This window comes from Tachyglossus aculeatus, chromosome X2 (assembly GCF_015852505.1).
Source record: "Tachyglossus aculeatus isolate mTacAcu1 chromosome X2, mTacAcu1.pri, whole genome shotgun sequence".
Taxonomy (NCBI): domain Eukaryota; kingdom Metazoa; phylum Chordata; class Mammalia; order Monotremata; family Tachyglossidae; genus Tachyglossus; species Tachyglossus aculeatus.
Genome location: NC_052100.1, coordinates 8,927,912 through 8,955,745, shown reverse-complemented (window position 1 = coordinate 8,955,745; position 27,834 = coordinate 8,927,912). Strand labels below are relative to the sequence as shown.

General features: G+C 48.6%; 1 protein-coding gene across 2 annotated transcripts in view; it reads left to right on the top strand.

Annotated features, from left to right (window-relative positions):
* The first annotated feature begins 428 nt into the window (after positions 1-428).
* DNMT1 (DNA methyltransferase 1) overlaps positions 429-27,834 on the top strand; it is a 38,180-nt gene continuing 10,774 nt past the window's right edge. Inside the window, exons 1-21 of one of the 2 annotated variants that reach the window (XM_038771118.1) lie at positions 429-576; positions 5,275-5,317; positions 5,922-6,029; positions 6,208-6,463; positions 8,408-8,480; positions 9,363-9,450; positions 12,197-12,237; positions 12,869-12,920; positions 13,841-13,924; positions 14,009-14,118; positions 17,059-17,177; positions 17,590-17,682; positions 20,012-20,163; positions 20,457-20,644; positions 21,259-21,448; positions 23,213-23,310; positions 23,676-23,823; positions 24,592-24,707; positions 24,966-25,167; positions 26,032-26,165; positions 27,164-27,337. In XM_038771118.1, coding sequence (XP_038627046.1) covers positions 512-576; positions 5,275-5,317; positions 5,922-6,029; positions 6,208-6,463; positions 8,408-8,480; positions 9,363-9,450; positions 12,197-12,237; positions 12,869-12,920; positions 13,841-13,924; positions 14,009-14,118; positions 17,059-17,177; positions 17,590-17,682; positions 20,012-20,163; positions 20,457-20,644; positions 21,259-21,448; positions 23,213-23,310; positions 23,676-23,823; positions 24,592-24,707; positions 24,966-25,167; positions 26,032-26,165; positions 27,164-27,337 — 2,534 coding nt within the window. In that variant the 5' untranslated portion in view covers positions 429-511. The remainder of the gene's footprint in view (positions 577-5,274; positions 5,318-5,921; positions 6,030-6,207; positions 6,464-8,407; positions 8,481-9,362; positions 9,451-12,196; positions 12,238-12,868; positions 12,921-13,840; positions 13,925-14,008; positions 14,119-17,058; positions 17,178-17,589; positions 17,683-20,011; positions 20,164-20,456; positions 20,645-21,258; positions 21,449-23,212; positions 23,311-23,675; positions 23,824-24,591; positions 24,708-24,965; positions 25,168-26,031; positions 26,166-27,163; positions 27,338-27,834) is intronic. The other variant, XM_038771119.1, reaches the window with a different exon arrangement.

Here is a 27,834-nt window from a genome sequence, read left to right as displayed (position 1 = left end):
GGCTGCTCCCCAAGCGGGCAGCATTAATGCGCTGGACCGGGCGGACGGTCGATCCACAGATACCTCCACAACGGCTGCCATTGTGCACATCCCGCCCCCTCCACCTCCAGCGAGGGGCCGTTGAAGCGGTTCAGCGTCCCCCCCCCCCCCGGCATGGTACAGTCCACCTCCCCACCTCGGGGTCGCCAAACCACCTCCCCGAGTGGAACAACGGAAAAGCCGCCCTCGTGCTACCTTCCGTTTCCTTCCGTTCCCCCCCGCGCGGGCCCGTGCGAATGGTTCATGCCTTCGCCGCCTCGCTCGGGCCGTCCGCTCCCACCCCACCTCCTCTCCTCGGATGGTCCACTCCGCTCCCCGCACCGATCCGCCCCCCTCCCCGTTTCCCACCCCTTCCCCCTCCCCTCGCGCCGGGGTCTGGTTTCCGCGCGAAAAGCCGGCGGCCCGCGCGTTCATCTCCGCCGAGGCGAAGACGGAGCCGAGCCCCGGAGTCCTGGTCCCCGCCTCCCCCGCGATGCCAGCCCGCACCGCCCCGACCGCGGTCCCTACGCTCCCGCTGCCGGAGGAGGTTCGGAGGCGGTAGGTGTCCGTGTGGTTGCCCTTTATCATCACTCTCAGTCCCCCCCGACCCCCCCGCCCCGTTCCGCGGAGGAGGGGGCTGCTCGGGCCGGGAGGCGTGGGGGATACTCGCAGAGCCCCAATGTGGCGGGGGGAGGTCGGTCGGGCTTCGCTCGGTCGCTCCGCACTGACAGCGGGAAGGTGTGTGGGGGGAGTTGTCGAGAAGGGGTGCCTGGGGTGGGTGTGTGTGTGTGTGAGGGGATTCCCGTGCACGCGGGCCTCCGCCGCGGCTCCCGGTCCCCCCGCGTCCCTTGGTCCCGCCTCCCCGCGGACCGTTTGGCGCCAAAACCCCCGGTGGAGGCTCCGAGGGGCCTGGGGTTGGTGGCCGAAAGCGGCCTCCCCTAACCCCAAGCCACGAGGAAGGTGCGGGACCCCGTGGGGATGAGGGCTGGTGGGGGGCCCGGACGGAGTCCACAGCATTTCGGGGAGGGGGCGAGAAAGAGCGGCAGGAAGTGGGTTTGGGGCTCCCCTCTTCCCCCGCCCTCCACGGTGGCCCTTTCCTCACCCTTTCCGGCACCAGGCCGGCCTGGGCCGTAGCGCCCGCCCTAGGGCTTTGTGCGCTGGGGCCTTAGGCCGCCCGGGCAGGCTAGACCTCCCCTAGATCCGACATTCCCAGTCCCTCCAATCCGTAGAGAATTTCCCTCGGACTGGACCCCGGGCGACCTTTTTGGGATCCCCGACCCCTCCACCCTTCCCCCTCTCGAACGGTGGGCCGGGCCAAACCAGGGCATGTGGTAAAATTCAATTTCGAGGTAGGTTTTGGCATCAGGTGAAACGGGAAGGCCCGGGGTCAACTAAAACACTGCGTCTTATCCTCCCCTCGCCTCTGAATCCCCTCCTCCCCCGCATTCAATCTGCCTGGCCCTGGTCCTCCGCCCCCTGAAAATCACCTCAAGCGACATGGGCCAAAACGCTTCATTGAGTCGCTTTTGTCGTCCAGTTGAAACACTTTGTATCACGTATCCACATTCGTCTTCGGGAAGGAATGGGAAAGCGAGGGTCGTTGCCAGGGTGGATACTTCCTGTGCCAAGCCTACTGTTGCCTGGCATTCTTTTCCTTAGGGAGCCCGCGGGCTCTTATTCAGGCCGCTGGGTTTGGGTTGTGCTGGAGAAGTTATGCCGTCACGTGCTAGGGAGAATCATTTTTAGCTACTTGGGTCGTTGTCGGAACTTGGAACTTTCGTTTGCCCGGGATCCAACCTCGGCAAGATGTTGGCGAAGAAATTCAGATAACTGTAAATAGCCCTCTCTCGGGGACTCCTGTGAAAAGAGGCCGCCCCATCTGTCTTCAGGCAGGGGGTGGTGAAGAGAGTTTTCTTATGACGCCATCATCATCTTACTTTGAAATTGACCAGGGGTGTAACTTCAGACGAACACCGGGAAAGAAAAATGGCTTGGCCACAAGTCTAAATCTATAGTCTGGAGGTTAGAGCTAGGGGTGTGTCTCAAGGCCTGTTTTAGCTGGCTGACTGACTCTCTGTGGCCGGGAGCAAGACGGCCTGTTTTCTCATCTGGGAAATGGGATAATACCTACCTCAGGAAACTGGCCCGATTAATTAGTTGTTGATGGCCACCGCTTTTCATCTGCCGTGTGCTAAATGCAGGCCCTTGATGGCTTTGACTACTTTCCCAGCTGATTATTTGAAAGAACGCCCTCAAAATACACAATACCAAAGTTCTAATGCCGCGAGTTCTAACGTATAACAGAGTTAGGTTGGAACTGGAAGCACATTTAAAATACTTTCGTACAAGTCGCCTGGGTCATGACACCAGAAAGGACAAACGATGTCTAGTTGTTGTTATAGCGTGGAAAGCATGAATGGATTTTGTATTTTAGAAGGTTTCGTGTTGGAGAATCTTTTGTTTCTCCACCCTGTGGAAGATGGGGTATCAACAGCCAGCTTTGCAGTTTGTGTGCCCGGAGAAGTGAATCCGATGCTCAGAGTTTGAGAGTTTAAAGAATTAGCCGGCAGGGTCAGGGCATTTGTAGTCTCCACTAGGTAAACGCTTTAAAAAAAAACAAACAATGGGGGAGAATTTGGGCAAATCCAGGAACCCACCCCCATTTTCCAAAGTGCTTCAGGATGACCTAATGGAAGGGGCATGAGTGTACTGAGGGGAAGGCAGTCTGGCTTGTAGTTCCAGCTTTGCCATTGGCCTGCTGCGTGACCACTGGCTAGTTACTTCTTTGTGCCTCAGTGTCTTCGTCTGTAAAATAGGCACAAAATAATTGCGCTTTCTCTGTCCCTCAGATTGTGAACCCCTTGCGGGACAGGGATTGGGTCTGATCTGATTATCTTTTTCCTGCCCCAGCACTGAGTACAATGCTTTAGCACATAATAGTTGCCTAGAAGATATTATTATTATTGCTATCGTTATTATTATTGTTGCTATTAATGACCTCATCTGTCTACAAAACAGCAGTGAAGAGATACTGATTCAGATTTTGGCGGGGACACCTAGGGAAGAGCCTTCATTTCCAACTTGGGTTCCTCTTCTGACTAGGAGGGCATGTTAGGCCCCTGTCTCGGAAATGGAAACACATGAAGTACTTTGAGCTTCTTGGAGGAACAAAGTATCATTATGAAAACATAGGCCCGGGGAGGATATTCCCTCTCCTCCCCTCCCCCCGGGACATCTTGCTAAATATGCAAATCGGCACACTCACCCTCAGGAGTTTCAAATAGCTTAGGACAGGAAATTACTGAATCTAAGAGCAAGTTGCTAAACTTGCTGCCCTTGCCAGGTAGAAAAGAAGACAAATGAGAAGCTTATATGCACCGGTTGATTTGGTTGAAATGAGCAGAGCTTTAATTTCTGGAGGCTAGAGAAAGTGCTACGTTTCAAAATAAGAAGTTTTTGTTTAGAGTTATTTAGAATGTGTAAGTGAATGATTAAGGCCGTATCCTTGAACATCTAGGAGCGTATCCAAAACATTTCAAAAAGCGTAAATTTCTTCTTTAGGGACCAGTTGGTACATGTGAAAAGGATGTATTGATTTTGAAATTATTAAAGTCAGTTTTTAACTATTTCCTGGGGTGAAAAGAGTAATCAACTGGTACTTTACTGGTAATCAAACAATGCCCCTTTTTTATTTTGGGGGTTTCTCAACCTGATAATCCACCCAAATTATAGCTCTCCCAGGATTTGGTGCTTCTGTATGTTTGTTGAAACTTACATGTGGTTGCTAGCAACTGCGCTGTGCAGCATTTATCCAGGACAACTTGAAGGGGATTTGGTTAATGTTTTCCTAGTCTTTTTGCTGGCCCTCCGAGTGGATCCCAAACGTATCTAGATGGTAGAGAGCTGTAGCCTGCAACTACGTGCTCTTTTCAGTGACTTTCCGTTGCTTCTCGTTTGTGCGGCTTGTCCGTGTATCCAACAATTGCTGAATATTTTATGGTTGCTTGTGAGAAGGAACTGCAAGTGCGCTTCTCTCCTTTAACCAGGAGATGGGGAGAGACTTCCCGGAGAAGCAGCAGGGAGAATATTTTGTTTAGTATTTTGGTGTTCAGATTCTACCTTTCGGGTGAATTTGAATGCCGATTTCACACTTCATGGGAGTTTCACTTCTGTTATTGATTTTAGCTGGCAGGCTCAGGTAAACTGAACCATCCAGATGTGTTTTCCCTTAGCAGAAGCTTAAGATGAAATTGATCTTCATGGGCGTGGAAGAAAGTTGCTTAAATGGATTTAGGTAATGTTTTTCGAAGTTCCCAGACTTTCTGGAGCTTTGTCATGTTGGATTAGTAACGACCAACAAATTTCATATCATTGCTCCCCCCCCCCCCCCCCCCAGCATCACTACCACCAGAGGATAATAGTAGTATGGAGTAACCACGTGCTGTGTGGTGCAGTAGGCCCTTTGGAAGCGGGGGAGGCCAGGGGAAGATCCCACAATATATATATATTTTTTAATGGTATTTGTTAAGCGCTAACTGTTTGCCAGGCACTGTACTAAGCTCTGGGGTAGGTACAAGCTAATCAGGTTGGACACAGTCCTTGTCCCACATAGGGCTCACAGTCTTAATTCCCATTTTACAGATGAGGCACAGAGGAAATTAAGCAACTTGCCCAAAGTCACCTAACAGACAAGTGGCAAAGGCGGGATTAGAATCCAGGTCCTTCTGTCTCTCAGGCCCATGCTCTATCCACTAGACCACACTGTTTCTCACTAGCGGAAGAATGTGTGTTGGTTTTCAGTAGTGCTGATGAGTCGCCCTAAGCCGGGCATGCTGGCATCACCTTTTGAGTTCAGAAGACAGAGACTTAACTGAGATGTTTATCCCTCTGTTCGAGTTGATTTGTTGTTTTAATTGAAAACGTACATAAATATACATATATGTGGTTGCCCTTCGTACCTGAAGAAAATGCCACTGATGGTGAAGAGTGTGTACGTGTGTGTTTTGTTTTGCTGAAAAGACCGCTGTGGGATTCTCCGGCCTCTGGAGAATTTGTGGGGAATGGGGATTGGTGGTTTGGGTCACCTCTCCAAAGGGTGTCTCCCATTTTGGGTAGATCCAGCTCCCAAATGTGATACGTTAAAAATTCATTTCCATTTTCTTCCTTGACTATAGAGGCACAGACTCATTTTGCAGTCGTGCTAACAAGAAAAAAAAGGAAAGATAGTTTTTTAAACAAACATTTATTTCCTTTCAGGCTTAAAGACTTGGAAGAAGATGGGGATAGTCGGACTGAAAAGGTAATAATAGTCGAATAGTCTAATAATAGTCTGAATAGGTAATAATATAGAGCCAAGTTTTTTGGTTTTATACTTTAAAGTTGATTTATTACATATGTTGATGTCTGATTAGCTCTTTCTCATCGATGAGAACTTCTGTTCCAGAGGGAACACTATTGAGAATTTGGGCACTTGTCTGAATGTTCTGGCATTAATTGTGATTTCAGGAAATTCTTATTTTCTGAAATGAATTTGACTTCCCCGGGTCAACTAACCTAACCCACTAAGTCTTCACATGCAGATTTTTGTTCAGGAATTTCCGCAGTCTTTGTCTCATTCTCTCCTTCCCTCCCCCCCACTGCCCGCAGAATGTCTGCTTCCAGAAGTTTGTCCGGTTTCCCAGAGAATTTTGTTCCTTTCTGAACGGATAGGCTCTCATACCACTATACATTGCTGTCGTATGGCAGATAGTAGCATTATGGTTCTTGAGTGTTAATTTGCCTAAGGATTTCTTCAGTTTATTAAGTCGCTAAGGTGTTTTTTTTTTCATGCTGTTGTTACCCATTTGCAACTGTGCCCTGAAAGGCCCATGCTCTAAATCAGCGCATTTCTCCCCCTTCCTTAGGAGTGCGTGAAGGAGAAATTGAGCCTATTGCACGGTTTTCTGCAAGCAGATGTACAGAATCAGTTGAATGCTCTGGAGGCCAAGCTGCATAAAGAGGAGCTTTCTGAGGTAGGTCATTTTTCCAGAATTCAACCTTTCTTCCCGAGTTGTGGCGTGTGGGCCCTGGGTTCCCATGCTCCTCCCCTCGTGGCCTGTTACTGGCTCGTTTATGGGGAGGGAGAGGGGAGAAGGATAGTCTTTTGGTCTGGTGAGCTGCTTTCCCAGCTACGGGTCGTTTCTTCCACAGGAAGGATACCTGGCCAGAGTGAAAGCCCTGCTCCATAATGAACTGTCAGTGGAAAATGGCGATCATGCCCACAATCAGAAATTGAACGGCTGGTCAGAAAATGGCGCCTATGTCAGCGACGAGGATTTGGAGAAAAGCGCCCTTGACGTGGAAGACGATAGTACAGTGGATATGGAGGAAGCGGCCGTATCACCTTCGACATCTGGGTCCAAACCCCGCAAACCCAGAAGAAGCAAATCCAATGGAGAAAATAAAAGTAATAATGCTTAAAAATTCACGTTACTTAAAAAAAAAATTGTACCTGTTCGGCATTTACTATGTGCCAACCACTGTACCAAGTACTGGGGCAGATACGAGACAATCAGGTTGGACATTGTCTGTGTCCCAAACGGAGTTCACAGTCTTTAAGTGGGAGAGAGTAGGATTTAATCCCCGTTTTACAGACGAAGTTTAATGACGAGCCCACGGTCACATAGCAGACAGGTGGCAGAGTCAGGATTAGAACCCAGGTCTCTGATTCATTCATTCATTCAATCATATTTATTGAGCGCTTACTGTGTGCAGAGCACTGTATACGCACTTGGAAAGTACAATTCAGCAACAAAGACAATCCCTGCCCACAAAGGGCTCACAGCCTGTAAGGGGGGAGACAGACATCGAAACAAGTAAACAGGCATCAATAGCATCAATATAAATAAATAGAATTATAGATAATTACATAATTATCACCTCATTAATAAAATAAATGGAATTGCAAATATGTACATATATACACACACAAAAACACGGCGGGGAGGGGGGTAGAGCAGAGGGAGTGAGTGGGGGCAATGGGGAGGGGGAGCAGAGGAAAAGGGGGGCTTAGTCTGGGAAGGCCTCCTGGAGGGAGGTGAGTTTCAGTAGGGCTTTGAAGGGGGGAGGTGTGCTAGTTTGGCAGATTTGAGGAGGGAGGGCGTTCCAGGCCAGAGGTAGGATATGGGCCAGGGGTCGACGAGAACGAGGCCCAGTGAGAAGGTTAGCGCCAGAGGAGCAGAGTGTGCGGGCTGGGCTGTAGAAGGTGAGAAGGGAGGTGAGGTAGGAGGGGGCAAGATAGTGGAGAGCTTTGAAGCCGAGAATGAGGAGTTTTTGCTTGATACGGAGGTTGTTAGGCAACCACTGGAGATTTTTGAGGAGAGGGGTGACATGCCCAGAACGTTTCTGTAGAAAGATAATCCGGGCAGCAGAATGGAGTATAGACTGAAGTGGGGAGAGGCAGGAGGTTGGGAGATCAGACGCCCAGGCTCTTTTCATTAGGCCATGCTGCTTCCCTGTGGGAAACATCCCCGAGTTTCAGTCATTTGGGATGAGTCGTTTTAGGAAGGAATTGTGAAGACCCAGAAAGCTCTATCTAAAACATGTATTCCAGAGTCTTGATTTGTGGTGGAGGGCAGTTTAATTCTGTTTTAGCATCAAGTTGCGCAAATATGAGAAATCCCAGGCTCTTGCTAGAACCAAGAGCAGTCCGAATAGACTTGACTGACCAAGTCCGTGTTTGTGTGCGTTTTGGACGGAGGGAGATTTACTGTTATCCAGCGACCATTTAGAATTTGCATCCAACTGTTTAGGTGGAGTCTAAATTGGATATCTGCATTTCGATTTTGAAGAGTGTTCTGCCACCCGTGTGATAGTGTGACACAAGTGATCACTCCATTTTACGAAGTCAGAACCGGAGAGGAGGCTTCCTTCACCTTAAGAGTTTTTTAAAAATTTGCTTCTGCTTCCTTTTTCTGTAAAACGGTGAGCTGAGTGGACAAAGGATTTCTAACCTAAGGAGTGACAAGAGAACATCAGGCTCTGAGTAAGACAGTCATCATAGGTCAGACAGTGGGTCGCTCCAGTCCAGGACTTCTCCGATAGTGGTACCAGGGTGCTTGGAGGAAGCCTGTCAGGGCTACCCTCTAGGATATCCATCTTCATGGCTAATGAGTGGATCCCCTAGTATGTTCAGTTTTTCCCGAGTATCAAGCTCTTCCCTCTTTATTATTTGTTACGGTTTCCTCATTCAAGACTAAGTTCTCCTTCAGCTAGTAGTTAGCTATGAGGTCGCTCTCACTGTTCTAGTCATGGTTTTTATATTTTAAGAACTGCTCAACCAAATTAAATGTTTTTTCACCGGTAATGAAATATACATATATATATATATATATATTTTTCTTTCACATAGAATCTCCAGCAAGCTCAAGGGTTACAAGGAGTTCGGGCAAGCAGCCTACCATCCTATCCCTGTTTTCTAAAGGGTCAGTATGTTCTGTGACACAATTTTTCTTCCACCAGTGACATTACTTTTTATTCTTTTATCATTTCCTTTCGTTTTTGTGAACATGGGTAAAAGCATAAATGCCAAAAGGAGGGTGAAGGGGTGGGTGGGTGGGTAATTTTTAGAGAGGGGTGGGGACAGGGAAGGGGGTAGGCCTCAAAGAGTGAACAGGCCAGAAAGCTGCCATTTCAGATCTTGGTCAGTCTTTGATCTCGTAAGAGACCTGGGGGTGAGTGAGGTTTGGGGGGTCCAGCTCAAAAAGTCCCGGGGCCAGCCCTCCTCCTTGCTCCCATGGAGTTGGGACCTATTGGTGGAAGGCATTTCAGTGTTTATTTTGATTTTTTTTCCCCCTCCAGGGATCCTTTTGATTCTGAGTTGAATATGTAGGAACTAGCGGCATCTGGCATTTGGTCTCAATTTCCTTCTAATTTGTGGGGGCTGGTCTCAGCAGCTATTGGGAATGGAGGGCCGGGGGACGAGCGGGGGGCGATCCCCTGCCTCCAGATTTTTTTGTTCCCCTTCCTGCTGCCCTTCCCTCCCAGATTTGAGGTAACGCAGGAAGCCAGGGTCTCTCCCCTCAGTACCGTCACAGTCTCGAGTGATGCTGTAGCTGGACCCGATCTGGCAGTGACTGTCGGTCTTTTGGCGCTAGGGAAGGCAAGTTATGAAATGACTCTTCATCCGGCTGAATGGGAGGGCAGTCAACTATCAAATGAGTGGAGCTCGTTTTGCCAAGTGCTCAGTGGCAGCTACTGAACTTTTGACTTCTCTTGAGCTTTTGGGTCATCTTGTTGGTGAAGTCTTGAAGAAGTTGGTTCCATCTAAAGTAAAGGCATGTTTTGTTTCACTTTGAATGTATTAGAACAAATAAAAGGAAGTCAGAGGAGGTGAATGGTGAAATAAAGCAGGAAGTTAATCTGGAAAAGGAGGAAGAGAATACTGAAGAGAAGGTGAGCTATCAAAATATCTCGACTGCTATGTTCTTTTCATACACACTTTTGGGGGAAGAGGTAGACTGAGCTGGAGGTTCACTTTTGACATTAGGAACTGAACACGCACTGTCTTTTTGAATAGTGGGCTCCACCATTTGACCCTGAGCTGCATCTTTTCTTTTTAATTTTTTGGCTTGGAAACTGTCCTCTTTGACAGGTTTTTGGGAAACAGCTACTTGTTTTCCCTTGAAAATATTTCAAGCCAGTTGCCCAAAAGTCCCATCCATCCCTTATAGCTGATGTCACTGGTCCTCCAGGAGCAAACACGTCCTGCTGTGGTGCTTTGGCTGTTGTTCTGGCAGTAGGGTTGGCAGTGTGGGAGGTGAAGGGGTGTGGCACAGTCAATAACACTTTGGCGGGTGGGGGACAGAGGTGCAGCAGAGAGGTCTGAATGGAGGTTAACTGGGAGTGTGCTGAAGGAGACCACCTGTATCCAACCATGAGATTTGGCTATTGGGTCCTCCAATATAATGGCTGGAACTAATCGGCAAGAGACCTAGAGTTAATGCGGTGGTTTAGTCATTGACGAATATCAGTTCTCAAGACCTGTCCTACTGACCAGACATGCAAGTTAATATTCACCGTTGAGGTAATGGTGGTTAAATGAGAACTATTCTAGAGAGCCTAACTGTTGAGTCACTGAATCTCCCCATTGCAGTAGCTGTAGTATTAATATCTTTAGGTAGCTGGTTTGTTGCCGGCTCGAGCAAAGCACAAAATCTGGCCCCTCCTCTCTATTCCGACAGCCACCATACCGGTCCAGGCCCTTGTCGTATCCCATCTGGACTACTTCAACAGCCTCCTCGCTGGCCTCCCTGCCCCTAGTCTCTCCTCCCTCCGATCCATACTCCACTCCGCTGCTTGGATCATCTGTATAAAACACCATTCTGCACTGTACATGTCTTCTGCTCCTCAAAAACCTCCAGTGGGTGCCCACTCCTTGCTGCGGCAAGCAGAAACTCATGACTGTTTATTTTTTTTTTTTTTAAGCCAGTCAGATTCTCCCTCTCCCCCATTTATTCCCTCTCTTCTCACACTGCACTCCAGCTTGCAATCTTTGTTTCTCCCAAGCCAGCCTACTCACCGTGTCCCACTCTTATCTCTTCCACTGCTGACCATTTGGTCCATGCCTGGAACTCCCTCCCATTTCGTGTCTGACAGACCACTGCTCTCTCCCCATCTTCTAAGCCCTCTGAAATCACATCGGGGGTCCTGCTTCGATTAATTACTCATTTCTCCTTTTCTGATCCCCCCCCCGAGATTGCCATTTCAGTACCACCTGAGCTCTTGGGCACTTGCACCCTCTTCATGCTCTTCATGCTCTAATGCATCCTCCTATCTGTGATTTATTTGTGTCTATCTCCCCTGCTAGATTGTAAGCTCCTTGAGGGCAGGGACTGTGTATCCTAAGTCATTTGAACTCCCTCAAGCACTTAGTACAGTGCTCTGCATACGGTAGGTGCTCAATAAATACTTTTGATTATTAAATATTCTCTTGGTGCAATGCACTGTACCAGGCGCTCTGGAAGTTCAGAACCAAGAAGTGACGCATTCCCTGTTCACAGGAAGCTTCCACTCCAGTGGGGGAGACAACAGATGTAGAAATACTTAAACAGCTAGAGTATCATCAAAGTGAATAATTAAATGCCCAGTTGAAAAAAACAGCTGAGGATGGATGTATGCCATAAGTCTTAGAAATGGCTGGTGGGTTTGAACGGTTTTTGGGGTGTTGGGGATTAAGCGGGGAAGGCCTGTTGAAGGTGGGATTTTAGGGAGGACTTTGAGTGTGGGGAGGGCTGGCGATCTGACACATTTGGGGAGGGAGGAAGTTCCAGGCAAGCCAAAGTAGGATTTTGAGGAGTGAGGAGAGATGTATGCTGAATGAGGCTTCAAGAAGGTGAAGTGTGCCACAGTGTGAAATATGGGTTGGAGGGGGAGAGGGGCTGGGAGAAGGCCGATACAATATGACGAGAGATTGGACTGGCCGTTTAGGTAGAGAGGAAGGGGCGGATCCGGGAAGTGCGTAGGAAGTATTGGCAGGATTTGGCGGTAGAGCGAATGTGGGTTGCAGGCTTCTGGGACATGGAGGATGGTGGCGTTCTTGACAGAGATGGGAAAGTGGAGGAGGAGGAAGAATGGATTTGGGGTCCAGGATGACCAGGTCAGCTTTAGCAACCACGTTGAGTTTGAGGTGGCGGCCGACATCCAAACGGAATGTCCCGGAGACAGGAGGAGGTGAGGGATCGCAGGTCAGATGAGAAGTCCGGGCTCAGGAGGTAGATCTCCGAGTCATTCGCGTAGAGGTGGTCCTGGCTTTTTTTGTGTTTGCAAATCAAGAATTTCCTGGAATGGCCTTCCTTGAGGTGGATCTCAAACTTGCAGCACTGAGCGGGGGCTAACTTGAGGATTGAGCAAAGCTGTGCAGTGCCTTATGTCAAAAAGCAGGGTGTTACCAATTTGAGAGAGTGATTATGACGTTGGAACTGGACCCTTTCTGAAGAGGATTTCTATTCTGGATTGCCACTTTGGTGGTGGTAATGGGAGGAGGGGAGGGTGGCCTCTGGTGCCACAAACAAATGACCCTTAATAAATGTTTTTGATGATGGCTCTGGCTTCAATCTTTTGTTCTTATTGAGTTTGCCATTTTCAGTTTTAGTGATTCTTGGTTTTTTTTTTGTTTTTGTTTTTTTTTTTTTCCTTTAAGGAGCAAGAGGAAAAGAGAATTAAAATTGAAGCCAAAGAAGGGTAGGGATATTGAATGTTTTGTGTTGTCATGGGTAGTTAATGAAATGACTCTGGGTGCTTTGGTCTTGCGCAAAGGGTGGTGATAAAGTGATTTATTACGGTGTCCACACATCAGCTCTGTGTGAGCCAGAATTGAATAGGGAGTCAGTGGAAATTACCTCTCTTGTTCTGTTCCAGACTCTTGGGCCAGACTCTTATTTCTAATGCTTGGGGGTGAATCCTCGTAAAGCTGAGTAGAGTGAGACTTTGCCTCGAACCAGGTTGAGATGAACACAATGGCTATTATGCTTGCTGGTTCCTTTCAAAAATGTGATTTTTCTCGCCTCTGTCCCCCCTACGAAAGTGATTTTTTTTTTTTTTTTTTTTTACAAAGCACTTCTCCCATTGGATCAAACTAAAGTGGGGGCAGGTCTTCCAGTTTACTCATGACCTGCAAGGGTGCAACATGGAGCAGTTGAGAGACTTGCCACCCAGCAAGTCCCTGGCAGAGCTGGGGTTAGAACTGAAACCCGAGCCCTGTTTCAGGCTCTGCAGCTACATGGCTTTGCAGAGGTTGATTGTGGTCTCAAGGTTTTGCAGGAGACCATTGCTGTAGGGTTTCATTGCTTTTCTTCATGTGCTTTTTGCCTAGGTCGGAAATGAAAGAAGAGGAGACTCGGGCTAAGATGGTCCCGCCTGCAAAGGTAAGTTGTGCAGTCTTCCCTTAGAGCGTGCTTTTACAGCTTTCAGACTTTTTTTTTAAATCAATCAATCAATCAATCGTATTTATTGAGCGCTTACTGTGTGCAGAGCACTGTACTAAGCGCTTGGGAAGTACAAGTTGGCAACATATAGAGACAGTCCCTACCCAACAGTGGGCTCACAGTCTATAAGGGGGAGACAGAGAACAAAGCCAAACATATTAACAAAATAAAATACATAGAATAGATATGTACAAGTAAAATCAATCAATCGAGTAATAAATATGTACAAACATATATACATATATACAGGTGCTGTGAGGAAGGGAAGGAGGTAAGACGGGGGGATGGAGAGGGGGACGAGGGGGAGAGGAAGAAGGGGGCTCAGTCTGGGAAGGCCTCTTTCCACTGAGCCACATTGCTTCCCAATGCTGAACAGAGGAGTGGAATTGCACGTCAGTCATTCTAGTTTCAATGCTGTAGCCGTCACTGCTGTTTATAGATCCTAGTGTAGGAGCTCAAACAGTAGGTCCCCCTGTCAGCGTTATGGGGCCATCATCTCAAAATCTCATCATCTCCATGAATGGTGGCCGGTGGGAGAGAGGGGAGGTGTCGATGGTTGGGCGGTAAATGACTTAAACATTATCCCTCTTGCCTCAGGAACCGGAGGCATCGCCTAAATAATTGTTCTACCAGGATTCACTGGGCCCAGATTTCCAAAGCTCACCCCCAAACTCCCCTATGCCATCTGCATGCGGCTTTGTCCAGTGGCAGGCCGCAAATTGCGGGCATGATTTTTCCCGGGGCCCATGAGCTGCCGCTTGAAGAAGAGGGCCCCTTTTAGCTTAGGAGGGTTTGTTTGATGGTGCTTGGTTTCTGATGTAGCGCTTCCTGAAAACTGACTCTTCTGGTGCTTCTTGCAGACCACTCCTCCCAAGTGTATGGATTGCAGGCAGTATCTGGATGACCCTGACCTGAAGTATTTTCAGGGGGATCCCGATGATGCAGTAAGTTTCACGACCCCTCATTCATTTGTTCCTCCCCCTGTTCAGTTTCTTGGGCCATGCAAATAACTCTTAAATGTCCCCCAGCTGGATGAACCAGAGATGCTGACAGATGAACGGCTATCCATTTTTGACGCCAATGAAGATGGCTTTGAAAGTTATGAAGATCTCCCCCAACACAAAGTAACGTCCTTCAGGTAACGCAGACTGCTTGGGGGAATTGGGGTGGATTGTGTCTTGTGTGAGTTTTGAGGTTCATTGAGATGCAGATGAAAGGCTGTAAGTATTGGAAAGAAGAGCTCCAAGATGGACGTTAACTGGATATCAATTTAAATACACTGGGTTTTCCTATCTATGAGGAGTGATACGCTGCCATTCTGTGGGTGACGCTCTTAATTGGGTCCGTGAAACCAGGTTTAAGGCGAAGAGTGCCAAATGAAGTGTGGTCTCACATAATACAAAGATAGTTGCTGTGTTCTCAAGGTCCAGAAAAAATTCAATCAATAGTCTTCATGGAGTGCCTACTGTGGGCAGAGCACGGTACTAAGCACTTGAGAGAGGACAGTAGAATGAATAGACACAGCCCCAGCTCCCAAGGAACTCTCAGTCTAGCCGGGGGAAGCAGACACTAAAATAAATTACAGATAGGAGGAAGTAAGAATGTATAGGGATGTACCACGGCGGGTTGTGAGTACACGAGAGTTTCGGTGATGTGGAAATGCTGAAATGGCAGTTGAGGAAATTAGCGAGAAATTGGGGAAGGAGGTATGATTCAGAAAGGCTTTGAAGGTGAGCAGAGCAGTGGTTTGTCAGAGATGAAAGGGGAGGAAGATGCAGGCAAGCTCACAGTAAGTGTTCAATAAATACGATTGAATGAATGAAGAATGATCTGGGCAGCAGAACGAAGGACGTCAGTGAGGAGGCTGATGCAGTCAGTAGTTGAGTCGGGATGTGACAAGTGCCTGGTTCATCGGTGTGAAGACTAGATGGAGAGGAAGGGGTGGATTCTAGAAATGTGGAGAACCAACAAGTGTTGAGAGAGGGAGGGATCAAGGACAATGCCAAGATTTGGGGCTGGGGAGATGGGAAAGATGGTGGTGTGTCACTTGATGGAAAGGTGAGGCGGAGGAAAGGATTTGGGAGTCTGGTTTGGGACAGATAATAATAATAATAATAATTGAGCTTGAGGTGCTGGCAGGATATCCCTATAGAGATGTCCTGAAGGCAGGAGGAAATGTGAAATTGCAGAGAAGGAGAGAGGTCCGGGTTGTGAGGGAGATGTTGGGAGTCAACCTCATAGAGATAGAAGTTGAAGCTGTTTGAGTGGATGAGCACCCCGAAGGAGTAAGTGAGAAGAGAAGGGGAGTCAGAACAGAGTCTTGAGGGATACTCACAGAGGGAGTGGAAGGCAGAGGAAGAGCTGGTGAAAGAGACTGAGGACTGGCAAAGAGGGAGGAGAGCCAGGAGAGAAACCAAGATTAGGTGGTGTGTCCAGGAAAAGTTGGGGTCCACAAAGTCAGAGGCAGCCAAGAGGGTCAAGGGAGATTAGGATGGAGTAGAATCTGTTGTATTTGGCGAGAGGGTGGTCTTCGGGGCCCTTGAAGAGAGCGGTTCTGGGGTGAATGAAGCCGGTTGGAGAAGGCCAGGGAGGGAGACGGGGCAATAGCTGGATCATGCAGCGGGGTCCAGAGGAGGTTTCTTTAGGCTGAGCTGAACCGAGCGTGTTTGAAGGCAGAGAAGTAGCTGTCAGAGAGTGAGCAGTTGAAGTTGAAGATGGCCTTCGGGGAAGGATTCATTTTCGACAAAGCGTTTTTAGAAGTGAGACAGGATGGAGTCGGAGGTAAAGGTGGAATGGGGAGATTGTGAAAGCAGGTGTGCGATCTCTTCTTGAGATCACCGTTGAAAAGGATGAGACAGTGGATGTTGGGGTGGGAGGGAGCTGGGGAGGTGAGGGAGAGATTTCAGGGAGCTCCTGTCGGGTGGTTGCAACTTTGTCAGAATAGTTGGCAGATTCATCAGGGGCAGAGGTTGGGGCACTGAGGGTTTCAGGAAGGAGTTAAAAGCCCGGATCAGTTTGGGGGGGGGGCAGTGGGAGTGAGAGTCAGTGAGGGAGGAGAAGTAAATGGACAAAAACAACATAAATCTATTTTAAAACGGTGCTTAAAAAGCATAATAGTTACATGTTCAAATAGTGCCGTCTTATATGTACCAATAATAACCTATTTTGATGGAGATTTTTTCGTGTACCTTTGTAACCTCCTAATTTTCCAAGTGTTATTTAAAGATCTGGCATTATGAAATGCTCATTTGAAGTGGACTTTAATCAGTCTGTTCAAGGCCATCGGACAAACCGCTTTAAAGGTTGTGAAGGAAGACGTTTAAAGCCCAAGTAAGCTTTGCAGCTTTACCTCAAAGCCAGCGGACATTTAACATTCAATAGGACTCTCTCCAAAGAAGAAGAGTTGTAGCTGATTGAACACAATGACTGCAGGAATTTATGGGAACCTGATGTGTTATGGGGGAGAATCCAGTTCTAAGATTTGATGCAATTGAAGGCATCGGCCCCAGCTAACCTCTTCCTGTCCACTGCATGTGACCCTCCCCTGCCTCAGGCCCATTACTTGGGCCCCCTTTAGACCGGAAGCTCCTTGTGGGCAGGGAGTGTGTCTGCCCACTCTGTTGTATTGTACTCTCCCAAGCGCTGAGTACAGTGCTCTGCACACAGTAAGCACTCAATAAATACCGTTGATTTACTGGGGTACCCATATCTGCTGCTTTGCCCTGTCCTCCTTAAGCGATTTCCCAAAAGCCCACCTCCAGCACGATGCTTTCCCTAATTAGCCTTTCCTCGACCCCACTCACGTAACTTGCTGCAACCATCCGAGTGTACGCGTCGCTCCTGATAAACAATTAAGTTCTTATATTGTAAGTAGCTTCCTGTGTTCGTGTCGATATTTTCCTCATCTTTGCGTTTCATTGTAAGTCCGTCATCTTTGCCGCCTTTGGGAAACTCCTTCAAGGCCCAGTGGAGTACAACCTGTAGCTGGCACTCGATGAATACGGGGATGAGGAGGTTAGGATAGTTATTTGAAAATAATCCATCTAGTACGCTACATTTTCTTCCCTCTCCGCTACAGCGTTTACGATAAGCGGGGCCATCTGTGCCCGTTTGATACCGGCCTCATTGAGAAGAATATAGAGCTCTACTTCAGTGGCGCGGTGAAGCCGATCTATGATGACAATCCTTGTCTGGATGGTAAGAGTTTATAGACGGTTTTTCCCAGTTATTTACATATCTAGTCACTGGGTTTCCATGATTTAGAATTCAAAGACCTGGTGACGCTTTGCCGGATCGTTAGGAGTTCTGATCGCCAGTTTGGAATTTTATTCCGTTTAGTAAGTGGCTCAGCAGAATGGCTGTCCTTTTTTGGGTTTGTGTGCTAAATTACTGCAGACTGTGTTTGCATAGCGATGATTGAATTTAACCTGAATTGGGAATAACCGGTCTTCCACTGGACTCAGGGGACCTTGCACAACTCCCGTTGTGCACAGTTGCACAGTGGCACAAGCCACAGTTGTGTGTTGCCTTTTCTTGCCCCTAAAAGGAAAAACAAGGAAATGCTGTAAATGTGTTTACTTCACTCTTACATTTTTGTTCTTTCTTTTAGGTGGGGTTAGAGCCAAAAAGTTGGGCCCCATAAATGCGTGGTGGATCACTGGCTTTGATGGGGGAGAGAAAGCCTTGATTGGCTTCACTACAGGTGAGTCTCTCCCGTTTAATTGTGAACTCAAGATGAGGGCGAGGGGGGTGTATTTATTTTTTTTTCTTCTACTGCCTATTTCCCAAGCACCCAATATGGCACTTTGCACAGAATAGGCACTTAGTTAATACAGTTGATGTCGATGATGAGTGTTTTAAGTGGAGGGCGAGAGACATGGAGGTTGGTAAATTTGACTTTTAGCTACTGACCATTGAAGAGTCATATTAGTCATCCGAAACCTTTCACCAAGTCCTCCTTCTAGGTCTGGCTCATCTCGAAGGATGGTTTCGAAATAGTCAATGTGTTTTCTGGACGTTTAGCATTATTCCTGTTCTCCAGCAAACAATGAGATGTATCGGTATCCACTTATATTTTTGCTGAGCGACTCATTCCTCGGGGCCTCTTTTCCAACTGAATAATGACGGGCAGAAGACGAACCCTCCTCTTCTCTAAATGGTATTGTGAAGATGGCCTGCAGGGGAGGAGAAGGCCACATCTTCATTCAGTTCAAATTAGAAACCAAACTCAAAATAGAAGCGAATCCCATCGTATACTGGGTTGAAGCCTTCTCCACCCACACGCCTGTCCTCCGGGATCTATTTAGAGGCTTCACCTCGGAGTGAAAGCTCTTCCTGAATTATTGAGTTCCCGCTCGTGCACCTAGCTACTTTTGTAATCCTTTTAACGGAACTCCTCACCTTCCCTCACAAATCCTTTCCTCCCCCTAACTTTTCCATCCCAGCTGGCAGTATGGCCACCCTCCCTGTCTCTCTAGCCCGAAACCTCGGCATGAGCCGTGATTTCTCCCTCTCTTTCAGTCCCGGTATTCGGTCTGGTGCCAAGTCCTGCTGGTTCGTCCTCTACTACATTTCCAGAACCCTCCCCTTCCGCTCCATCCGAAACGGCCACCACGCCGGTCCAGGCTCTTGTCATATGCCAGGTTGACTACCGTATTGGCCTCCTCGCCGGTCCCTCTCCTCTTTCCAGTCCTTACTCCACTCTGATGCCCAGGTCGTCTTTCTAAAACGTCCTGTCCACGTCCCTCCACCCCTCAAAACCTCCACTTGTTGCCCATTCCTCTCTGCATCGAGTAGAAACTCTTGACCGTCGCCTTTAAGGGACACGATCAGCTCTCGTGTTTAGAAGCAGGGTGGTCTAGGGGAAAGAGCCCGGGCCTGGGAGTCGGAGGATCTGGGTTCTAATTCTGGCTCTGCCGCTCAGCTGAGGTCTCATCTGGGGCAAGTCACATCACTGGGCCTCAGTTCCCTCATCTGCAAAATGGGGATTCGGCCTCTGTTCTCCCTCCTACTTAGACTGTGAGCCCCGCGTGGGACCTGACTAATCTTGTATCTACCCCAGGGCTTGGCACGTAGTAAGCGCTTAACAGTTGCCACAATTATTTTTCCACTCTCTTCCCACCTCACCCCAGCTCGCATGATTCATTCCTCCCGGGCTGACCTATTCATCGGGCTCTGCTCTCCTCCCTTCCACCACATCCCTCTTGCTCATGCCCTCCCCGCTGCCTGGATCTCGCTCCCCATCCACCAGACCCCTTCTCTGCACATTCTCAAAGACTTTCTGAAATCCCATCTCCTCCAAAAAGCTTCCCTGATGAATTTCTCTTCTTCCCCACTCTATCTCCCCGCCAACTATTTCAGCACTTCGCTGTTACCAAAACCCTTGAGTTCCCCCCTCCCCCCACGCACACCATAGCATGTAGATCCATATCTTTGTACTCTCATTTCCTCCTCTCTGTGAGAAGCAGCATGGCTCAGTAGAAAGAGCCCGGGCTTTGGAGTCAGAGGTCAGGGGTTCAAATCCCAGCTCTGCCAATTGTCAGCTGTGTAACTTCGGGCAAGTCACTTCACTTCTCTGTGCCTCAGTTACCTCATCTGGAAAATGGGGATTGACTGTGAGCCCCCCGTGGGACAACTTGATCACCTTGTAACCTCCTCAGTGCTTAGAACAGTGCTTTGCACATAGTAAGCGCTTAATAAATGCCATTATTATTATTATTATTTTAGGGTCTTTCCTCGCTAGATTATAAGATTCTTGAGGGCAGAGATCATGCCTATTCTATGGTCCTTTCCTGAGGGCTTAGTACGGTGCTGTGCACACAGTGGGTGCTCAGTGAATACTGTTGATTAACTGATGAGATTTTGGCCCATCCCTTTGCCGTTGTTCATTTTTTAGGATATTTCCTAGCCCAGAAGTGTTGATTTTGTATTTAAGCAGCATTTTGGGTTGTAACTTTTTTTTTATACATATAAGCATAGCTACAGTTGTGACCGTCTGTCTTTCCGTTACAACTTCCCGTCTTCCCTTTCAGCATTTGCTGACTACATTCTGATGGACCCCAGTGAAGAATATGCTCCCATCTTTGCGCTAATGCAGGAGAAGATCTATATGAGCAAAATAGTTGTTGAATTTCTTCAGAATAATCCTGACGTCAGCTACGAGGACCTGCTGAACAAGATTGAGGTGAGAAGCTTTCTGGATTGTTCACGCTATTTGCCCCTGGCGCTCTCAAAACATTTTGGCAATCATAAAACCACCTCAGGGCAGCTTGGGAGTCTGACCATGTTTTATGAACGGGTCAGTGAAGAGAGAAGGTAGTAGGCTTGATTTGGGAGTAGCCATTTTAGGAGTAACGTGAAGAGTGGGCAGTCCCCACACTGAGTCTAAATTTAGTTTGGCCGGTCGCCTTAGGAGCCAGGATCCCAAATGTATTCATTGTTTGGCATGAAAAATGTTTTTTTTCCTTCTTTGAAAAGACCACAGTTCCTCCTGCTGGATTGAACTTCAATCGATTCACAGAAGATTCTCTCCTTCGGCATGCCCAGTTTGTGGTGGAACAGGTCGAGAGTTACGATGAGGCAGGAGACAGTGATGAGCAGCCGGTTATCATTACCCCCTGCATGAGGGATTTGATTAAACTGGCTGGTGTCACCTTAGGAAAAAGGTAAAGAGCAGTCATTTCTGACTCATTACTCCAGCCTTAGTAGGTAGGCACATCAATCAGTGGTATCTATTGGGTGCTTATTGGGTGCAGAGCACGTACTAAGCACTTGGGAGAGAACAATATAACAGAGGTGGTAGACATGTTCCCCGCCCACAACGAGCTTACAGTCTAGCAGGAAGCTGAACAGAGTCTTATAGTCTAGCAGGAAGCTGAACAGAGTCGACGCTTCTCAACAGTCCACATGGCAGAATCGACGAGGTGGCAATGACTCTGTAATGGTGGTTCAGTGTGTTTTTGACCCCCACTCTGCTGGCAACCACTTAATATACAGATACATAAGCATAGCTACAATTGCAACCATCTGTCTTTCTGTTACAACTTCCTGTCTTTCAGCATTTTGCTGACTCCATTTGCTGACTCCTAGGTTCTTGGAGGCTGGTTTCTGGGGCTGCACGGGGGTCAGATCTGGGGCGGGCAATCATCTGCCCAGCAAGGCTGTCTTCTCAGTCCCCCGGGGCCACGAGCCACCAACAAGTTAGATCCGTTTCAGGCTTTCCTTAGTCTCGGAAGCTGCTTCTCTCGGTTCTGATGTATTTCTCTGTGCGCACCCCCAGGCGAGCAGCAAGACGCCAAGCTATCCGGCACCCCACCAAAATAGACAAGGACAAAGGCCCCACCAAAGCCACTACCACCAAACTGGTGTACCTGATCTTTGACAAGTTCTTCTCCGAGCAAATCGAAAAGAATGAAAGGGAAGAGGACAAGGAGAATGCCATGAAGCGGCGTCGCTGTGGCGTCTGTGAGGTAATTTGGGTCACCCGGGGCGCGGTTGGCGTTGATTCGGTGTTCTGAGCATCCTTCCGGCTCCGAGCCTATGCCGTGTTTAGAAACATGTCCCTTGTGGAACAGGTTTCCCCTCTTCCTTGGAGCCGGGCCTCGTTTTTATTGCCTGTGAATTGCCGCCTTCTGAAGAGAAGTTGGGATTTGCATTTTGGCTACCTGATCAATTATCCCAAGGAAATTGGGGACATTGGTAGTTGCTGTAGGATGAGGTGGTTCTTATCCTTTGGCTCTAGCAATTTGAATGCTCTGGAAAGAAGAAAGGAAAAGCCATGGATAATGCTTCACATGATTCCTTAGTGCAGTGGATTGTTATTATTATTATACACACTGTAATAATGATGACATTTGTTAAGCGCTTACTATGTGCCAAGCACTGTTCTAAGTGCTGGGGTAGATACAAGGTAATCAGGTTGTCCCACGTGGGGCACACAATCTTAATCCCCATTTTACGGATGAGGTAACTGAGGCACAGAGAAGTTAAGTGACTTGCCCAAAGTCACACAGCTGACAAGTGCGGAGCTGGGATTAGAATCCACGGCCTCTGACTCCCAAACCCGTGCTTTTTCCACAAAGCCACGCTGCTTCACTGTATTAAGCACTGGGGTAGGTACAGGAAAATCAGGTTGGACTCAGTCCATGTCCCACAGGAGGCTCACAGTCTTTATCCCCGTTTTATAGATGAGGTAACTGAGGCACAGAGAAGTAAAGTGACTTGTCCAAGGTCACACAGCAGACAAGTGGTAGAACCGGGATTAGAACCCAGGTCCTTCTGACTCCTAGGCCCTGCTGCTTTTCATGATTTTGTGCAGGGAATAGCCAAAAAATATTTTAAGACACTCCCTTGCCCCCCTAGGGGCTCACAGTTAAGGAACGGGAAGTGGGGAAGAAGATGACAAAACACACAAAATGACTTAACTTTTAAATACAAAGTAACCGTTATCTTCGCTTCCCCCAGCCCCAGTCCAGAAACAGTAAACTCCCCAACAGCCTACATCTTTTCCAAAGCTGGGCTCCACACTTCCCCTGACTTCCACCAAAGAGGAAGGGTGGGCTTGGGCACCTTGAGGGCAGTCCTCCCAAGAGGGGTCCCAAGGTCCCGAGCCCCAAAACAGTCCAGTTCCATTGGTGAAGGGTTCAAGCCATTGTCCGCCCAAATGGAATATTCTCCCAAAGGTTCTGCGCACACTTCTCAACAGCGCAGTTTCTCCAGAATCAGCCCATGCTGCCATTTGGTGAGTCTCCAGGAGGAAGGAGAAAAAATATTCATCGAATCACATGAAATTGTTCCTGTTTCTCTAGGAACGTTGGCATGCCTGGCAGTCTCCCCCTAGCTTATGTTTATTACTGTTATTATTATTGTAGTGTTAAGCACTGGGGTAGATACAAATTAATCAGGTTGGACACAGTCCCCGTCCCACATGGGACTTCACAGTCTAGGAGGGAGGATAGGTATCGAAACTCCGTTTTACAGATGAGGCGACTGAGGCACTGAGATGTTAAGCGGTTTGTCCAGGGTCACACAGCAGGAAGCTAGCAGATCCGGGAGTTAGAAGCCAGGTCTCTGAGGCCTGTGCTGTTGACACTAGGCCGGCTGTAAGCCTTTTTCAGGCCCCCAGTTTTCCATTTCATTTTCCTCCCGCAACCTCAGTGATTCCTATGGGGGAAGGCAGGGAGAGGGGATCCTTTGCCCCCGGCCACAGACAATGAATACCTTATTTCTTTCAGGTTTGCCAGCAGCCCGAGTGTGGGAAATGCAAAGCCTGCCAGGATATGGTGAAATTTGGTGGGAGTGGACGAAGCAAGCAGGCTTGCCAGCAGAGGAGGTGAATATGAGCCAATGGAGGAATGTTGCATTGCAGAACCCGAATTGGGGGCTGGAGTGGGCTCGTTTTCTTGGTTCCCATGTTTTCACTTCTGACAGGCCCAGTGAGGGAGCCATTGGTCTAAACCTCGGCCCTGTTCTGCCATCTAAGGAAGAAGCGATTACATTTCTTTCTGGATGGGACATCTGTGCTATCTCCAATTAGGGATGTCACCACAGAGTCCTGTGTTCAAAGGAAAAAAAGACCATTTTTAATTTGATTTTTTCTTTCTTTTTTAATTCTTCCCCATTCCCCCAATGATCAGAGTGGTCCCTGACTTCAGGAGCTATTCTGAAAGCCTATAGTGAATGCTGGTGGTTTTCTAGGTGCCCAAATTTGGCTGTGAAAGAAGCCGATGAAGACGAAGAAGTGGATGATAACATCCCCGAAATGCCATCACCCAAAAAAATGCTTCAAGGTCGGAAAAAGAAACAAAACAAGACCAGGATCTCCTGGGTTGGGGATCCAGTGAAGGTAAGATTCAGAAAAGTTTCTGCAGCATGGCTCTCCCAAGTTTCCCGGGTTGGCCAACCATAAATGAGCTGGTTATCCCGAGTCTCTTAATTGGCCAGCTCATTTCCAGCTGACTTAACAGGGGAGCTGCCTAACCAGCTTGTCAGCTTTTCTGAGAAGAGCTGGAACAGCTGAAAGTCCGCAGAGCACTTTCTTCATGGCCTGTGCTCGTTCTTTTGAAATAGTCTTGGCAAACGCTGCCCCCCTTCCTGTCCCTGATCTCTTAGTGGCTCTGTCAACATAACCATTGCTTTATATACCTTTGCAGATCTATAATTATGGTCTCCAACACCAGCTAAAATTTACTGGATTCTGCCAGGGAGGTTGCATGAGCGCTGAGTTCATTTTGTAAATCTGTATTTGTCTCTGGTCTCGCAGTCTTTTGAGTTTTGCCGGCAAAAACGTTTAGCTTTGGAATGGGAGCTGGCAAAATGACTGTCGGGAGAACGTATTCCGTTTTCTCCCTTTCATTAAGGAGGTGAAGACAAAGGCAGTACAGGGTATTTCGCCTTCAGAGCCACTCGGTAACCCAGATCAAGGGGGAGCCAGCTCCGTAGTATTTTTAGCACCCGGTGTAGTGGCAATGCTGTTACTGCTGTCGATACTGGAAGGGTAAACGCGAGTGGCAGGGAGGGACTGTGGAATTTGGGGCAAGGTTCTGTGGAAGCAGCCGGGTCAGCGGGACGTCCCGCTGCCGCCCAGGGAGATAACAAGCCTGTTTGTCTCCAGAGTGATGGGAAGAAGGATTTCTACCAGAAGGTGTGCATTGACTCTGAAACCCTGCAAGTGGGCGATTGTGTGTCTGTCAGTCCCGATGACCCTACAAAGCCCCTGTATTTGGCAAGGTAACAACAAGTCCCTGACAGTACTGGAGGCGGGGAGGATTTTCCAAGATTGGGGGGATAAAGAAGAGAAGATCTTAGTGCTTAGTACAGGGCTCTACACACAGTAAGCACTCAGTAAATACGATTGAATGAAAGATCATTTTTGATTCATCTTAGAGGAAGAAAATGATCGTTTCAATGAATGTCATAGACCCTCTTTAAAAAAAAAAAAAGCCTTCACCTCAGAGAAGTGAACATGACCATTTTCTCCGGTTCTAGAATCACCGCGTTGTGGGAAGACAGCAGCGGGCAGATGTTCCATGCCCACTGGTTCTGTGCAGGCACAGACACTGTTCTCGGGGCCACGTCCGATCCTCTAGAGCTCTTCCTGGTGGATGAGTGTGAAGACATGCAGCTCTCCTACATTCATGGCAAAGTGAATGTTATTTATAAAGCACCTTCAGACAACTGGTCGATGGAGGTGAGTAGCCCTTGGGTGGACCAACTTGGCTTCCCTCCCAGACAGTGGCTAGCAGCAGTTTTACAATTGGCAGGGAGTGGGCAGTTGGTTCTGCCATAGTGTGGGTTTCTTTATGCCATTTGGATTGAACAGAGTGCGGCCCAGAGCGCCTTAACTGGGGAAGGAAACCAATTTTAACCTGATGCTGTGGTGCCTGGAGTGGAAATTGCAAAGGGAACTGAGTGGATTGATGTGGCTAATTTTTTTTTTTTTTAAGTAGTACAGACATGGCAGAAAAACAAGTTAGCCACATAACTTGAAACAAGCTTTGCGAGGCTTTTTTCTGCAGTAATAACGATAATTTTTAAGTTCTGTGTGTCAAGCACTGTTCTAAGCGCTGGGGAAGATGCAAGGTAATCAAGACAGACACAGTTCCTGTCCCACACAGGGCTCGCAATCTGAGCAGGAGAGAGAACCGGTATTATATCTCCATTTTAAAGATGAGGGAACTGAAACACAGAAGAAGTGAAGGGGCTTGCCCAGGGTCATGAAACAGACAGTGGCGGAGTCAGGATTAGAACCCAGATCCTCCGACTCCCAGGTCCACACTCTTTCCACTAGGCCACAGTGCTCTGCCACCCTTGTGAATTACCCCTGGGATATCAGAAGTCACCTACTAGTTCAGTTGTCTTCCGATCATCTTCCTCTCTCTCCTTATTTCCCATTGAAATGGTGGTTGTCATAACACGGTTTTGGGATGACATGGAGATCGGAGGGCACACACCTACGGTGAGGTAGAACAGTCACCTGTGTGTAACAACCTTTTCCTCCTCTCCCACCTTCTCTCGTGCCTCTTTCCTCTCCCCCTCCTTTGAATCCCTAAAGGGCGGCTTGGATATGGAGATCAAAATGGTGGAAGACGATGGCAGGACCTATTTCTACCAGATGTGGTACGACCAGGACTACGCAAGGTTTGAATCGCCTCCCAAGACCCAGCCCACGGAGGACAACAAGTACAAGTACGTGTGCCTCAGCTGTCATCCGGGAGAGACAGTCGGTGCCATTGATTGTTCCTTTGTGACATCCTCTTCCAGTTGTTACAGAAAGCAGAAAGCACATCAGCTTTCTCTAAGCAATGGTACACGGGTGGGACCTCGGTGGGACCGACCTGGCACTCTGTGATGTCAGTAGCATGATCACATCACCAGTACTCATGGAATGTCTGTTGTGTGCAGAGCCCTGTCCTGGGCACTTGAATGTACAATGGAAGTAGAAGACCTAGTCCCTGCCCTCAAGGAGTTTACAGTGTAATGATCGTAGCAGTGGAATCTGAGCGGGGCTGGACTGGCTCAGGAAGTATTACCAGGAAAGCATTAGACTGGCTAGTCTACTCCCTTCATGAATGCTTGCTTGAGAGCAGAGTGGGAGGGGTCTTGAGGAATGGCGCCCCACCACCGGGTCCGTGTCCCCCTGTCCCCTGCCCCTTCACTCACCACTCACACGTCCCGTGACTGGCTCTTAGCGGCACCCTATCATCGCCGACGGTCGGCGGCTCATTCCCGGGGCCCAGACCCGACTCGGGCGGGCCGTCTCCCTGCAGGTGGATACTGGGCGGGAAAGACAACTGGTCTGACCCTCCTCCATCAGCCTCATCCTCATCCTCCTCATTGCCATTATCTGTTGGGCCCCTACTGGGTCCAGAGCACTGTACTAGGGGCTTGGGAGCAGCCCAAAGTTGAGGGCACCATCTCTGTTGACAATCTAATGACCCAGGGTGGCATTGCCTGTTCCCTTGCACCGTCCAAACGGGAATCGGTCAGGTCAGCGACTCTCTTAGCCCTGAGTCACAGAGCTCTCCCTTTTCTATGTCCAAAAAGACAGTTCTGAAACCCCCAGAAAGAGGTGAAAGAGAAAGGCAGGCCCTTTCTTCATCCTGGTTCCTCGTGGCTTCAATCTTCCTCCTTCCTTCCAGCATTCAGCCCTCCTGTGAGCTTTGCTTTTCTTCACTGCCCTCCAGGTTCTGTGGAAGCTGCTCACGCTTGGCTGAGATGAGGCAAAAGGAAATTCCTAAAGTGCTAGAGCCCCTGGAGGAACTGGAGAACAAGGTGCTTTATGCCGGGGCGACCAAGAATGGAGTCCAGTACAGGATAGGAGATGGAGTCTTCCTCCTGCCGGAGGCTTTCTCGTTCAAGTTAGTATTGCTCCTTCAGTACCGTAGGTAGGGGGTGCAGATGATTTGCCCCTCCTAGAAGAGACCTCCCCGATCAATTGCCCGGCAGGGCTTACCTCCTTCCAAGCTGTGCATTCGCCGGCTGTGAGGCTGCTGCGGTCGGCTCGCTTTCCATTGTGGGGGGAATCTTGTCGAGGCCATCTTGACAGGAGGGTCACAACAACTCGCTACCAAAGACCGCCGCCTGTCTCTCCTTTTGGCTGAGGGTCGTCGGCCACAGGAGTGGGGTGGGGTGCACCTCTTGCGGCTGGCCAAAGAAGAGGTTAAGTTGAGGATCAGGAGGAGGCTGCCCTTATAATCCAGATGTCATCTGCCCCTGCTCCCCGGCAAAAGGACATCAGGTTACCGCCTCTCCACGGAGACAAATAAGTGACGAGGGCAGAAGAGCCTTTGAAGCCACATTAAGTGAGGGCCCGCTGGGTTGTGCAGAGGCCCTGGGGGTCCTTGGGCATGTGGGA